General features: G+C 37.6%; 1 protein-coding gene across 4 annotated transcripts in view; it reads left to right on the top strand.

Annotated features, from left to right (window-relative positions):
- The window catches only part of pcm (5'-3' exoribonuclease pacman), a 137,471-nt gene that overhangs the window by 63,892 nt on the left and 57,710 nt on the right, over positions 1 to 15,869 (top strand). For all 4 annotated transcript variants that reach the window (XM_083109975.1, XM_083109973.1, XM_083109974.1 and 1 more), the window contains exons 17-19: positions 7,468 to 7,585; positions 9,575 to 9,733; positions 13,196 to 13,313. In XM_083109975.1, coding sequence (XP_082966101.1) covers positions 7,468 to 7,585; positions 9,575 to 9,733; positions 13,196 to 13,313 — 395 coding nt within the window. The remainder of the gene's footprint in view (positions 1 to 7,467; positions 7,586 to 9,574; positions 9,734 to 13,195; positions 13,314 to 15,869) is intronic.

Here is a 15,869-nt window from a genome sequence, read left to right as displayed (position 1 = left end):
AAATCACCCCCCTTTCCCTCTTGTATCGAGTTACGCAGCAAGAAGCAGCCACTTCGGCCGCGAAAGACATGTATTCCTTTAACAGGACAACCATGGGAAGGAAAACTTCAATGATAGCAAATTCTTTGTTTGATACAATGTTGCCACTCCGGCGTTATAATTCCCAGAAACGCTTTTACGAACAGAATTTGCTTCAAGCGAAGCAAACTATTAGAATAAATTTAAGCGATTATATATCTTAACGTTTTATTTCCCAGTAAAAGTATGTATATTTTAAACCTCTCTCACCACAATGAGCCAGTACACGTTCAATTTTTAACGATAACAGGACTTGGTCGACTGTCTAGAATGTTCGTTAACAATAGTATAATAATAGGCAAAGTAGAGTTTTCAATGTTTATAGCAAGCAATTTTCCATTCAAAAGAGTAGTAGTAATTTAAGTTGAATCAAACGGAAACAGGACATTTCTCATAGCACAAGGGAAATTAAAGAAATAATTTCGATAATTTTAACAAATATTTCATTGGTTTCGTTATGAATTCTCACATAAATATAACTAACCTTATTTAGTATCAATCTAATTACATACCTTATTATTTTATGGTTATTAGCTTTCTTTATATTGTATTATCGTGGTAACTTATAAATGTTCATACGAGGAATGGCAAAGCAGTTGAATTTCTGTATTTGTGTTAATAAGTCTAGATCAACACCCCTTTCCTCATTTCCCGTTTACGAAATTATACTTTATCCTTTACCTAAGTCTGTCTATTCATCACACCAGTCAAGAGCTATCAACAGGAGAAGGATTTTCCCAGCGTATCTATTGGGAATCAACATGCAGCAGTTTGGCCAATCACCAGCGAGGAGAACGGGATTCGAACCCGAATCTGCACGCATCCCGACGGTTTAGCTTCCCAGGACAACAGCATGCAACAGCCATGTGAGCCAGCCAGCCTGCCAATATTTTAGTACATGGAACAAACACTTTCCACCCTTTTTATAAGAAGAAACTCCCAAACCGGACAAAATTCTTCAGTCCCTTTCCCCATCAATGCTCCCACAAAAGAAGAACAGAAGAGATGCAGAAAAGAAGAACAGAAGACATGAAGAGGGAGCAGGGAAGAGAGCAGAATACCAGAGAGAAGAATGAACACCGTAGTTTTGTCCCCACAAACTACACACAATATGCTCCTGTTCCGAAAGTGCATCGCTTTCCACAAATATCACGGTACTTCAATCAAAAGTGCAGCTTACATAATCCAAGTCATCACTAGGGAACGGAACTTTATGTGCTAAAAAACTCAGAAATATTTATTTTTTATGTGTCATAAATGTTGAAAATATGTGATAAAAACAGGAACATATGTGACAAAAATAAAAACATTTGGTAACAAAAACAAACTATAACATGCATTTTAAACACCTGAAATCAGTTTCTAAATGCTTACCTCTTAGTGAGCTATTTCTTGGAAGAGTTGCAGTGGATCACCATAGTTTTCGTTCCAAATTCTCGATTGTAAATCTGTGACGATTATCTCTAAAAAGCATCTCATATTGTGAGAAAGATCGCTCCACGTCACAAGAATCAATTCTTGCAAATTTGAAGCACGGAATGTCATTAACGCTTAAGTTTTCCAAAGCTTCCTCTTCCTCTACTTCACTTTCCAAAACACATGAAATTTGGCACAAAGTTTGAAAACCTTGGTTTTCCCAAAAAATTCTGTACATTTAGACATTTAGATCCAGTGAGTTCTTGCAGTTTCGTTTCTACTATACGGACTTTACCAATGGAAGCTGCCAAAGTGTTCGCGGACGATTCAAGCTTTCGTATAGAATTAGAGAGAATGGACAGGTTTGTTGAGATGTATGCCAATTCGACTTTTAAGGAGGGCTCCATCAACAGTTCTTGCAGAATTCTTCTTTGTCGAGATCATTTACAACAGATACAATTTTTTCAAAGTTCTGGGCATAACATCTGCATCCAACCAAGTGCCCCATCGCGTAACTACAGGTGTAGGGGGAAGGGGAACCTCAGGTCATTTTTGTTTAAAAATGTATATTCTTCTAGGCGACTTGATAAAAACTTTCTTCCCATTTGAAACCAGTTTATCGACATTGGGATAAAGAGCTCTTATCTTTTCACATATTCTATGCAACGCATGAGACACACATTTAACGTGCACCATTTTGGGGTAGCTAACGGCAAGGCCTACTGCATGTAAGCTGCAGCATCTGTCACGAGGAGAAGAACATTGTCAAATTTTATGCCTTCCGGCCACAATAGCTGCATTGCTTCATTAAAAAGCCTTGCTATCGTTACGTGTAGCCAGCCCCATCTACTTACAGCTATTTTCTCCCAATAGGATCGTAGGCGAGGTGCCAGAAGTCTGCCAGCGAGGGTGTTCAAAGATAAAACAAACCTAGCACTCTCGATATGAAAGAGGTGCAGAGTATAAACATTTTTCCTTCGAGGATTTCGAGGTAGATGAAGTCAATGAGCGATTTTATGTATTTAAAATTAAAATTCGCAAAATATGTATTTACATTCGGAAAACTGGAAAATATGTGTTTTTATGTAAAATAAAATTTGCTGTGTTGACATATAAGGCTATGATCAGAATTTTGGCAAAAATGAGGGTCTGTATCTTATGGCAGAAAAAACATTTATTTACCTAAAGTTCCTTTCCCTAGTCATCACTGTGTGTAAACGTTCCCCAAAATCTGCCAGTCTTTATAAATTTCACCCAATGAAGAAGCAGAAATTCATCAAGGACGTATCCTAGTGTTTACACTTCTCACCTCTGTACACTTGTATTACAGAATGTACATGACCCCTCCTAAAAAGTCATTCCGCAGTGTTTACGAAAGTGTATTTTTATGTGACATGTAATGCGTCACATTCAACTCTACAACTTTCATGTAAAGCAGTTTTACACCCACAAAGAAGAACCTTCCAGTGTGTGCAACCTGTCTTTTAACGTCATGCACAGGAGTGTACTCAGTGAGTTTCAACGTCCCATGTCTCATTCACTTTTCCATAAATGCACAAACTATGCTTATCAACGGTGCAATTTTACATGGTTTAAGTGAATATGCTGCATGACAAAATCGTGTTTCGCCAGTGTCTACAATTTTGTCGACCGTTTCTCACTTAGTTCCTTGAAAGAAACGTTGAAATGAAAATCTGTGTGCAACCAGTTGTGCAACTTTTGCACGGGAGTGTACCATGTGAAAATATTTAAAAGTCGTTTATTCATCATTAAGTACACCGAACAATACTAATCAACAGTGCTTTTAACACATGCCCTTGTCGATCATTTTCTTACCAGCTTTAAAGAAAACATCGAAGCAAAATTGCTAAGTGCATCAACCTCCAAAGGGAAGTCTCACAGTAACTCGACGGCATGTTTACCCACAAGCGTACATGTGTGCTTCATGGATTCCAAATATTAATTCATACTTACATCCGTAATTCCAGTAGTGCCGAGAGTGATAACAATCCACTGAACTATCGTGACAACTCCAAACACTTCCAGTGAATGCGTGTGCATCGCAATATAAAACAAGAAGAACCCAAGTGGAAATATATTTATTATACACACATACAAACACTACGTAGTGTATCCGCGAATTTACGGTACTTTTTAACTCAAGTGAAAATATGTGTCGTGTGAGTCCACTTGTGTTGACTACTAACGCACACGTGTGTTCACGCCCCCTTTTGGCGACCTCAGGTCATAAGCAGTCATCATTGTTGCTTGGCCACACCTTTAACATGTTACATCAGTTATGTCAGTGATCATCACATGTCAATCTTCCGCATCTATTACAAAATTGACGGTACGCTCATTCCATGCATGATTATGTGAGCGAGTATCAAAGCGCAAGTTAAGCACTTTGCTATTTTTTTTTTACTAAGCAAAGATGCGAGCTTGTTATTTGTTTTTCTTACGGCCAGTTACACCAGACAGTACATTTATGCCTATGGCCAGTTCTCGCGTCTGAAGTATCGCCAAGTATTTACTCAATTACTATTTTGTTATGATTATTTTTTTTCTTTTCGGTTTTGGCGGAAACTATGGTTTTATTTCATTTTTATTTTTTCTATGTTTTTAATAAAAACTTCGATTTATAAGGATAGATCAACATGGATACCTTAAATATAAATTTCAATTCTGGAAATTTTTTCCAGAGGGGGTAATCGTATCAATCTCTTCTAAATTGAGATTTATAGCTAGCCTGAATTCATAACCCCTGTCGCCAGCCGTTGCTCTCTCAGGCATTCAAAGAATGTCACATCAGTAATTTACAAATCCTTCCTGGTCTATTGGAGTTAAGGTGCTGATCAGCTGGTATTTCAGGGCAACGACCAGGGAAGGAGGAAAGAGAACAAAACAGAGAGCAACGTGTGGTGTGGGGTCTTTTGCCTGGAATCGCCGAACAAGAAGGAACTGAGGAGATTGAGCGATCGAACACGTTTCGATATGAACAGCTATCAGCGGGGAATTGTATCATCAGAGACAGACAGGTATTGTTACTTCCAACCATGTTGATCTAGACTTGAAGGTATAAATCCGAAAGCTTGTGTTTTGCCATTTCCAAGTGTGTAGTTAGTACCTCTCGCCCATTACCATTAGGCTTACCTTGAAGGGCGAGTGCTCAAATGAGGAGGATGAATGATTAAGCGAGCTACATCACCCCCCTCAATGGTGAAGGTTCTTGGTTCGATCCCACGTACTCAGAGTACGTTACGCAATGATAGAATGTTCAGCATGCATATGCACTATAATCCACGATGCATTTCTTACCTTAAAGATAGTTAAAGGGTTGGGGGTCAGGTGTACACAACGTGCCTATGCATGTTACACAAAATGACATACCTAATGCAGGATTAATAACATTGCCATATCTAGTGTTGAAATTTTCTCTAGTTGCTTTCCAAATAAAAACTGCACAGAAAATTTTCATGAGATTTGGTGTATTTTACTTCGCTTTTCTACTACTTTTGGCTAATTGTGACAATAGTTCTACATTAGCATGCAATGTTAATTGGACATATCCACTGTCTAGTGTTTTAAACTATACTTATTTTAACACTATATTTCGAGGAAGCACCTCTTCTCTTGTCTTCATGTGAACAATAGTTTAAACACTAGGCTATAGATAATGTCCAATTAACATTGCATGCCAACAATGAGAGTTCAACCATTTTTAAAAATTGTAATTTTTTTGTATGTTGTTAACCTGATATTTGACACAATTTTACCTTTATTCCTTATATTTTTAATGAGTGGCAGTCACTTTTTCTATTACCCATGTCAATTTTTATTTCAGAGCTTTTTCGGAATTATCTCATCTTCTGTTCCTCAAAAGTCTTGTGCTAAAAACCACCTTTTTCTATAAAGTACTCACTGCAACTTCAAGGAGCTACGGTGTTCTTGTCGGTAGGGCATCTTGACTGCCATGCAGGTTTGATTCCTAGAGTGGGTTTTCTAAGCAATGTTTCCCTCCTTGTTCCTATATAATGCAGCTCTGGGTCTCATGCAGCCACAAGTAAGTGGGGTACCTGGGGAAACCCTGGGGGGGGGGGGGGGTAAATGCAGCTGGAGTGTGGTGCTGATCACATCACCTCCAAAAATGTCCAGGTTCGAAGAATGTGTGGGCCCTACCCCCATATCCCTCTATATGTGGCATGGCGTAAAGCGCAAGGGAAATTTACCTTTACCTTACTCACTGCAACTTGAGTACTATAGAAGTAATCGCAGTGTCATCCTTAATGGTGAAATTTCAGTATCATTTCGGATTGAATATTTTTTGTTGAGTTTTGGTTTGAAGAAAAAATTTTCTGAGGGTGAGTTACAATTATGCAATTTGGCTTTTGGAGAGACACGAATGAGTAAAAGCTACAGACCTGATAATAGGTGTGTCCTGTACAACAGTCAGCTCACGAGAATATCCCCAAATGAGGGAAGATGGGTTGCGGGGGTAAAGGGAAGGCCCAGTCTATTTGCAGATTTTAGGGGTAGCAGAAAGTCTTCCGCTGCAGTCTAGTGTGATTTTGGAAGTGTGTAGGAGTTGATTTGCGTCAATCGTACAGAGTGTGTGTCTGCGGCAACGGGTTGCTGCTCTTTTTCTTTCAGTGTCCAAAATACTTTTGTATTGCTTATTTTGTGCATTATATAGACTGTATTTCAAAGATTTTGAAGAATAATATACAGCAATGACTTTAGGGTTACCAGATGACAAACTTTAAGAAAAAGGACATTTTTAGATTGGAGAAAGTTAACTTTCGACATAGATGCAACACTTCGAACACACATTTTGTGCTACTGGTATTTTGGTGAGCTTATAGATCACACACCTCTGTAAAACAATTTTACACCATTTCCGTATAACTAATAATAGGCCTCATTATAGGCACATGTCTGAATATTCTAATATTTATTCACTATGCCTGTGATATTATACGGTTGTGAAACTTTGTCTCTTAGTTTAAAAGAATAACATAAATTGTCAGTTTGCCTCGGAGTTGTTTCTTCCAGACCTGTAGTCAGGAAGTCATCACTAAAAACATATTTGCATTTGAGAATAGTTCAGATCGCTGATCGACAGAACTACACTTCTCCACTACCATGTAACAACTAAAAGTACAACAGTTAGAAATTACTGTTTATTTCTGAATTCTGTCATGAAACGCAAATCAAAGTAAGCTGCGGTGTATCACATATTCTTACCTATTTTTAGAAACTTTTAGCTTGCTCGCCACAAGCTGCGGTAGATGTCGCAAATGCTTTGAAATCAACTCCTCACACTGCGAGCGGCGACAACAGAAGAGACGAAAAGTTCAACAATTTTTCTTTGTTTGAAGAAAAATTTATTTTCTTTGCGCTTGCAACTGAGTGTTGTAATTCTTTACTTTGAAATTGAAAGTGGAAACAATATTAACAATTACTTACAAATAACATTTTGTTACTATTCTTGAAGTTAAGCAGTTGTCTTTATCCCAGAAAAGAGGATATTTCCAAATTTTCCCAAAAACCTGCCCATAACATTTTTAGGACCCGAAAAACACGATTTGTCCTGGTAAAAGAAGACGTCTGGTAACCCTAAATGTCTTGTGTCGCTGCACCAGTTACAGGGAGCCCACATGTGTTTCTCACTCAGGGTGCACTCCTCCATCCCTAATAGAAGAGTCGCCTGTCAATATGTCTGTTCACTTCCATTGGGGATCATCTTGTGAGCAGTGCTAACTCTGCTTTTTTAAAATTTTGGAGCCTAATAGCTCTTCTGGAAAACCTGATCAAAGTGTGTTTTGGTAAGTTGTAACTGCTTTATTACAAGTGCTTAAAGTCCTAAGTTGAGATCTCAGTAAACCTAATATTTATTATTAAAAAGAAAAGTGTATGCATTCATTATTTTCTCTGTGTTGATTCATATTGTGCATATCCTTTGTTATAATTTAGTTACATGGAGCGCTTGGGAGTCAATATTGGTGAAACAACCATCATTGTGTTTGCAGTGGCAATGACGGGGAGGAAGTACACATTCAGTGTTTCATCAAAAATTACTTTGGAAAAGCAGGTAGGCCTTTGGATTGTATTGTTATTGCTCTTTTAGGTTGAAATTGTGTTCACTTTCAAACCAGGGTTTGTGTGTGTGAGTTAATTGTCAAGTCCATCAAGCCCACTTCATGCATGGAAAGGCTATTTTGTACTGAACCTATAGTTTAAAGTGGGATCCAAACCACAATGTGCCTTTACAGGGTATTGAACCCAGGACTCCTTGATTACAAAGCGACGGGGAGGTCGCTAATGAGCATATTTTGAAGCTGGAGCTTCACACTTAGGTGCCATTTGACTTGGAAGTTTCCAAACTGACAACTTGGTCACCAATTATACCTCATTTTTTTAAAAAAATGGAAGAAAATACCAATGTATGAAAGATGTAGAAAAAGTAAAATTTATGTGATTTGCATTTTATTACAAAGTGAGCACTTTCTCAAACATTTTCTCATAAAATTGGTCTCAAATTCTTCTTTTTTTGGTATTTGTGTAAAAGTTAGCCGTAAAATGTCATTGCAATGTTAAAAAATTGTGTAAATTAATTTTAGTAGGATTTTGCAACATATATTGCCCTCTTTGGAAGTTACAAATTTGAGCCATTTTTACATATTTTACCATACTTAGTTTAGTTACATATGCATGAACATATTTCAAAACTTTAAGTTACATAGAAGTCCAGCTTTAGGTATGACCACAGACAAAAGAACATATTTCCAGCAAGAAAGTGGGTTGAAAACAGATCTGTCCATTAAGCACGGCTGCTGTCAACATAAAAAATTAACCTAGGTGTAAAATAAAGAAAATCTAGTTGCATTTTGAGATTTGAAAGTATAAAATTATAACTTTTACATAGTGTTATAGTCCTCCTCCGTGGCCGTGCAGTCTAAGGTGCTGTGCTTTGGACTCTAGACTGCGGGACGGCATGTGTTCAGGTCTGCCTGCGTTCAGTCTCTGGGTTCTCGGCCTAGGACCGGTGGCAACTCGTCATTGTGAGGAAATTGGGGAGCTACGAGTGAGTAGCGTAATCCAGTCACTGAAATCTCCTGTAATGGCTGGGGGTTTGACGTGCTCACCCCACGTCACCCCATTACCGGTTGAAGATCTCCACACCTCTAGGTAGGATTGTGGGAGACTGGCAGTCAGGAGATAAGCCAAGGCTCTTCGAGGGTTGTAGAGCCACGGATTATTATTACATAAGTGTTAACATCTTGCATTAAGCTTCAATAGCACTTGCAAGTCAATAATAGCTGACTACAGGATTGTCCTCATTAAAAATTTATTGCTACATGTAAGCGATATTGTGTGTGGTATTTTAATGAAAGTATATAGACTATTATCAAGAAAATAAAGAAAATCTACATATTGATTTTTTTCACACTACCTCATGCCATCCTAGAATGAAGAATACAGAAGTTGTCAATACATGGTTATTAACATAATAATAGGTCTGTGCCGATACCACATGGAACCAATACCGATACTCTTACAGATTCCCACCAATACTTGAAGATTGTACTAATTAACGGAATGTCATGCAAGGTGTACACATGCTCAAAAACACAAATAATCTTAATGACAATTTATGTGGAAATCTTTATTTATCATGGTACAACACAAAAATGGTGCAAAGTAAGAAGAAACTTCGAATTTTGCGCAACTTCCAGGATAATAAGGCTCTGCGAAAGTACCACATGGCATTTTTGGGGACTCCGTGAAAGACCAACATGCCGTAAGAAGTATCATCTGGTATCAATAAATAAATTCCTTCCGATACTGATCCCACTGGCATTTGCCAATATCTATACATCATCACTGGTATCTGCTTAGTCCTACTAACAACCAAACATTCAAGGCAACTAAACTTGAATACATATTATGGGTTTGTTTACCTTGTTGACCGTTTTGTTAACACTTTGTGTAAGATGTACATGTATAATATACAGTATATTTTCTGTGAACATGGAACATAATTGCATTCTAATGTAAATTTTTATTTCTCTATTTTCAGTGGTCAAACGTGCCAACAGCATATGCTCTACAAACTACAGTGAAGGACATTGCTGTATATGTACCATCATTTGTACAGTATCGTTCAGTGCAGGAACTTTTCGCTCCTAAATCCATGTGTTTTATGCTTGGGCATCCACACTATGGCTGTTTGGGTGAGGTAAGAGGCTTATTTAGACTTTATGATAATTCATCATTGTTGATTTCATTTACAGATTTATGTAGAATTGCAAGCTCATAAATCTTAATGTTAGTCTCCAATTATGCATCTACCAGGTTGTGGCAATTTCACATGGTGGAATGAACCTTTACTAGATGCAACCATCTATCGGACAGTACTGTGTACTGCTACTTTTATTTGACCTCGTGTGTGACCAGTTACCCAATATGTTCACTGTAGACTGTTGCTAGTCTTCCTCCCTGATGTTATCTTGGTAACCCTTGCAGTTTGTTGTCAGCCCTACTGGTTCCACCGAAGTATTCCATGTCACATGTTCCACAGTCAATTATGCATACCTATAGCCACATATTTATGGTGAATGAAAGATCAAGATTGCTGTACACATTTAATGATCACAAGTGGTATATAACAGAGGCGCAACCACAAATTTTTGTGTGTGGGGGGGGGAGGGGGGGGAGGTGCGGCAAGTACCAGGATAAATGTACCAATAATAATAACAACAAAAATAATGACATTATTATTATTACTATTGGTGGTAGTAGTAGTATCAAAGACGTTATTATCCTCATAAATTACTCAAAAATGGGGTAGAAGTCGGTGCTAAAGCAATTGTTTGGAACTAACAATTTGAAATAATTTTTCATGTTCAATTTCATACTAGCTAATAATGGAAAACAAGCACACAAACTATTTTTTAATGAAAAACTAAGCATGCTGACCAAGACAGTACTTTTGTACTGGATACAGTGTCTGATGAAGACCTTGCTAAAAGGTTGAAACATTACGTTTAGTTTATGTTTTTAATTAAAATAAATTACTGCCTTGGTCAGCATACTTAGTTTTTCATAATCATGGAAACAAGGCTTAATGGTGTTATATTTTTTAATGTCAGGAAATGAATGATAAATGCATTTCGAAGATAGTTATTTTTGTACATATAACATGTATGATTTTCTTGTACAAGGTGTGTTTTACACATATGCAACATGGAGCAACATGAAATAAGAAAGTTGATATGCAACATGCTTACACTAAGGGCCAAGCTGATAAATTGTAAAGCTGGGAACATAAAATCATGGTTGCACTGTATATTATAATGCTACTTATGGTACAGCACTTTTCAGACATCCTGTAGATCACTGCAGTTTTCACAATTTCTTCCACTGACCTCTGTGACAGAGTGGTTTACACAATCGCAGCCTAGGCATGAGTGTCCTATTTGAGTGTCTCTTCATCAGTTTCATCACATCATCACTCTTCCTCATCGTTGCGATTAGCCTGAAGTTGCATAAAGTGATGCTAAATAACAAAAATAAAAAAGAATCCATACTTTCTTCCTTTTCTTTGCTACAATGTTTTTCACACTTGTAATCCTTACCTTTCTTTATTTCTTTTGAAATTGCATGACAAGATTAAAAAATCATGACACTTATTCCTGTATAATGACAGTAACTGAGCATTAACCGCATTTAGAATATTTCTCAAGTTTTCATTCAGAAACTGAGAAATCATAGTTTTGATCATGCAGTACACAGACTAGTTTCTTCATTCCTCACAAGAAGTTTGGACTATTGTTATATTAGGCACAACAAGTTTGGAATGTTATTATATTAGGCAATAGGTGATAGGCACAGTTTCATATGTCAGCGAATAGACTAGAATATCCACCATACAGATACCGTGTGTTGTTGCATTCCAAGGCCGTGTCGATCACCTATTGTCTAACGTAACAATATTCCAAACTTTTGTGAGGAGTGTATACGAGGGTCACTATTTATATTTTGAGCCTAACAATGAAAAAACAGGAATTTGGCATTGAAAACTGCTTTATGGTTTTTCGAAGTATTCTCCTTTATGGTCAATACACTTTTGCATTCGTTTGAACCATTTGTCAAAGCAGTTTTTCCAATCTTCTTGAGACACCTCCATAATATGGTTTTTGAACGCATCAACGGTGTCTTCCGCCGACGAAAATCGTTGTCCACGCAATTTATTCTTGACATTCGGGAACAAGAAGTCATTTGGTGCCAAATCAGGACTGTACGGCGGATGACCCATCAATTCGATTTTTTGACTGTTCATAAAGTCGGTTGTTAGACGAGATGTGTGACAGCTGGCATTGTCTTGATGAAGAATGATCCGACGGCGTTAGTTTGTTTTCCGTATTTGACCGAAGACCTCTGGCAAACAAATTGTTGTGTACCATTCAGAGTTGACCGTTCTATGTTCCTCTAAAGGCACAGTTGCCACATGACCAGTTTTCCCGAAAAAAAACAGGCAACCATTTGTTTCGATGTGCTTCGAGCGTGAACAACTTTTGTTGGATTGGGTTCATCTTGAAACACCCATACAGTCGACTGCTGTTTACGTTCCGGCTCATATGCATATATCCATGATTCGTCACCTGTTACAATCTTATATACGTCTTTCGAAGCACCACGATTGTATTTATTGAGCATTTGTTTGCACCAATTGACGCGAGCGTCTTTTTGAGTTTTTGTCAAATTGTGTGGGATCCAACGAGAACATAGCTTTCTCACAGCTAAATGATCATGTAATATTTTATATATGCTGGTGGAACTAATGCCTATGGTTGCCTCAATCTCACAGTATGTCACATGACGATCTTGCAGTATTAGGTTTTGCACAGCATCAATGTTTTCTTGAACAACAACTGATGATTTTGGACGACCTTCGCGAATCTCGTCGGTGAGCGAATGGCGGCCACGATTAAATTCGTTATACCAGCGTTTCACAGTGGCAAAGGATGGGGCTTCATCGCCAAATGTGAAAGTAAGTTGATCGATGCACTCTTGTCTTGATAATCCACGTCGAAAATCATAAAAAATCATCGCACGAATATGTTCACGAGTTAATTCCATTTTATTGTTGTCGCGCAATCTCCAAGGCAACATAAACAACACAAATGAAGCTATTGACAAAACATTTGAAGTACGTTATGGTCAATGATGCCAGACGATTTCGTGCAAACGTCAAATCGCGCCTAACTTCAATCAGTGTTGCCAAGGCTCAAAATATAAATAGTGACCCTCGTATTAATGTAAATATATATGCGTATATATTTAAATGTCCCTGTAGAACTCACATTTAATTAATAATAACGAAAATGATGATAATAATATGCAGGTATTGACTAGACAGTTTAAGAACTTACTGATATTGGTAACACTGTTAAGCATTGTTTCCATGTTAATAAAACATTCAAATGCTAATCAAGGCAAAATTTATTGTATACAAAATATACACTAAAAACGTAATGTTTCCACCCTCAAAATTTATTGTGAATCTTTGTGTGAAGAAGATCCTGTTAGTGTGGAAACGTTACATTTTCAGTATATTTTTTTACAATAAATTTTGCCTTGGTCATCATTCGAATATTTTATTATTGATTTTGATGCTATAGAAAATATGTAATTCCAGGTCGTTGAAGGTCCCATTAAGAATGGTAGAGTGAAGATCAGTGTGTCTAGCGTAAAGGAACCCAACTTGGAAGGTGTGAAAAGGAAACAGCATGAATATAGAACACATTACATGCCAGGTGGGTGGTGAATATGTATAATAGCTTTTTGAGATATAGGTAATCTTCATTTTTAGTATTAAACGTGTTTGTGTTCTCTTATGTTTTTTGTTTCCTCCTTTCTGTCATGGTTTACCGACATGTCCCAATGTGTGAATCATTACTCTTGGTATGAAACAAACTCAAGTTGGAGACCCCGTGTTGCTAGATTTATTCTGAGCATTTTCCTCCCCTTGAGTTGTAAATGTGAGGGTTGCTAAAGAGCTCTTTTATAAGTAGGCCCCAATGAGTGTGGAATGAAATAGCAGTCTATGGACCTTTGCTTATTGTAATTTGTTTCTAATAGGAATGGGCCTATGAATTTTTGGCCAATACCGATAAAGTACTGATATGAAAATCGAAATGGTTCACTGATCTTAATTAATGTATGTTATTGGATAAACCAAACTTTTGCGATGGAAAAGAAGCTGCATGGAATACAGATATGTTTATATCCATAAAAAGTATAACAAAATCAGGGTGGCGACAGACCTGGAAAACCTGGAAAACCGGGAAAAGTCAGGGAATTTGAGGTGTCAAAAAAAATCAGGGAAATGTCAGGGAATTTTGTCTTCATTGACTTCGAACACTCTTTTGACGAAAATTGTTATAACTCGGGCACTATGGGAGCAATCTACTTCGGATAACTTTTGTTTTGCAGCTAAAACATCAGCGCATGCAACGGTGTACAATTTAGAACACCGGATCGAAGAAGGAGGGCTTGGGGGCACGTCCCCCGAATTTCAATGGAAAAAACAAAAATCTTTAGTTTGCCCCCTCTTCTCCCGCTATTTTGGGGAGAAGGTGCGAACTTTAGTATTATTTTCAAAGAATGGACATTTCTCAAGAGAATGAAACATGTTTTATGTTATTGGGTGCCATACAAGTTGAATAATAAGCCAAAATGTGATTTTTTTAACGAAAAATAGGTAATTTGCAATTTTGGAGGAAAATTGTTATAACTCGGGCACTAAGGGAGCAATCTACTTCGGATATGTTTTGTTTTGCAGATAAAACATCATAGCATGCAACCGTGTACAATTCAGAACGCCGAACCGAGGAAGGGGGGTTTGGTGGGGTGCGACCCCCAAATTTCAATGGAAAAAAAAAATCTGGAGTTTGCTACATTCTTTTCAAAGAATGGACACTTCTCAAGAGAATGAAACATGTTTCATGTTCTTGGGTGCCATACAAGTTGAATAATAAGCCAAAATGTGAAACTGTTTTTTACGAAAAATAGGTAATTTGCATTTTTGGAGGAAAATTGTTATAACTTGGGCACTATGGGAGCAATCTACTTCGGATAAGTTTTTTTTTTTTATCTAAAACATCAGAACATGCAACCGTGTACAATTCAGAACGCCGAACCGAGGAAAGGGGGTTTGGGGGAGCGACTACCGAATTTCAATGAAAAAAGGCGCAAACCTTAGTATTCTCTTCAAAGAATGGACGTTTCCAAAGAGATTGAAACATATTTCATGTTCTTGGGTGCCATACAAGTTGAATAATGAGCCAAAATGTGAAACTCTGTTCGGAAATGTGGCATGGATATGTTGCGGAGAGGGGGTAGAGGGGAGAGGTTGGTCATCAATATGAATTTCCCAGTCTTGCTCCAGACCTGTGTCAGAGTTTCCACCCAAACATAAGCGTATGAAGGTCCAAAAAGCACATTCATTTCGTAATCAGCACCATGATACCATATGGTATCATCGGGCCAGTACGACCTTACTCTGATGATACCATATGGTTGGTATCATCGGAGGAGTAAAGGTTAAGCCTCTAAATATTACATGGAAAATGCATTGAATTATCATTTTTCTCTTGTCCGTATGGGAGTAGTAAGGGGACTTGTCAACAGATGGAGGGGATAAGAGCAGGTGGCGCCGTCCGATAGTTGTCGGACGTCGTAGTAAGGCATTTTGTTGGGCAAACTGAAGGAACATGGAAACAAATATGTTCCATTGATACATTTTGTCGAATATTGCCACCCTACAAAGTATCTCACTACAATATGCGACAGAAATTGCATGGACTGCAACATCCAACAAAAATCGCATGCATAAACAAGAAGAGCTTTAGACTGCAAATATGCTGCTGGAATTTTATTACTCTTCTGGCTCACTTCACCTTATTGAATGTAGCAGTGCTTACGAAGGTTTTCGTTCATCATCCTGACGTATTACGGGTTTCGCACAAGTTAACATACGTTTACAATGACATTGCAATATTCTTAGATATCAAGAAGAATCCAACAAAACGGGGGATATATATTGAATACTATCACGATAAAGTACAAAACAACAACTGCATTGGTGAAAGTTATAAAAATTGGCAAGTGCATGCTCCGAACCTTAAATTTACTGCAACACTAGTATTGCAATGAAATTAACGCCACTCTCTGTCCTGTCTGTTTAATCTCGTGAGAGATGGTCTTAAATCTCTCACTGAGTGAAGTTAATGTCCAATATTATGAAATAAAATACTAATAATAAATACGTAAATATTTTAATATCATATTTACTCGAATCATTCATTCAT

This window comes from Lepisma saccharinum, chromosome 23 (genome assembly GCF_977018435.1).
Source record: "Lepisma saccharinum chromosome 23, izLepSacc3.1, whole genome shotgun sequence".
Lineage (NCBI taxonomy): Eukaryota > Metazoa > Arthropoda > Insecta > Zygentoma > Lepismatidae > Lepisma > Lepisma saccharinum.
The sequence above is the reverse complement of the archived record's forward strand: the minus strand, read 5'-3'. Positions and strand labels throughout refer to the sequence as shown.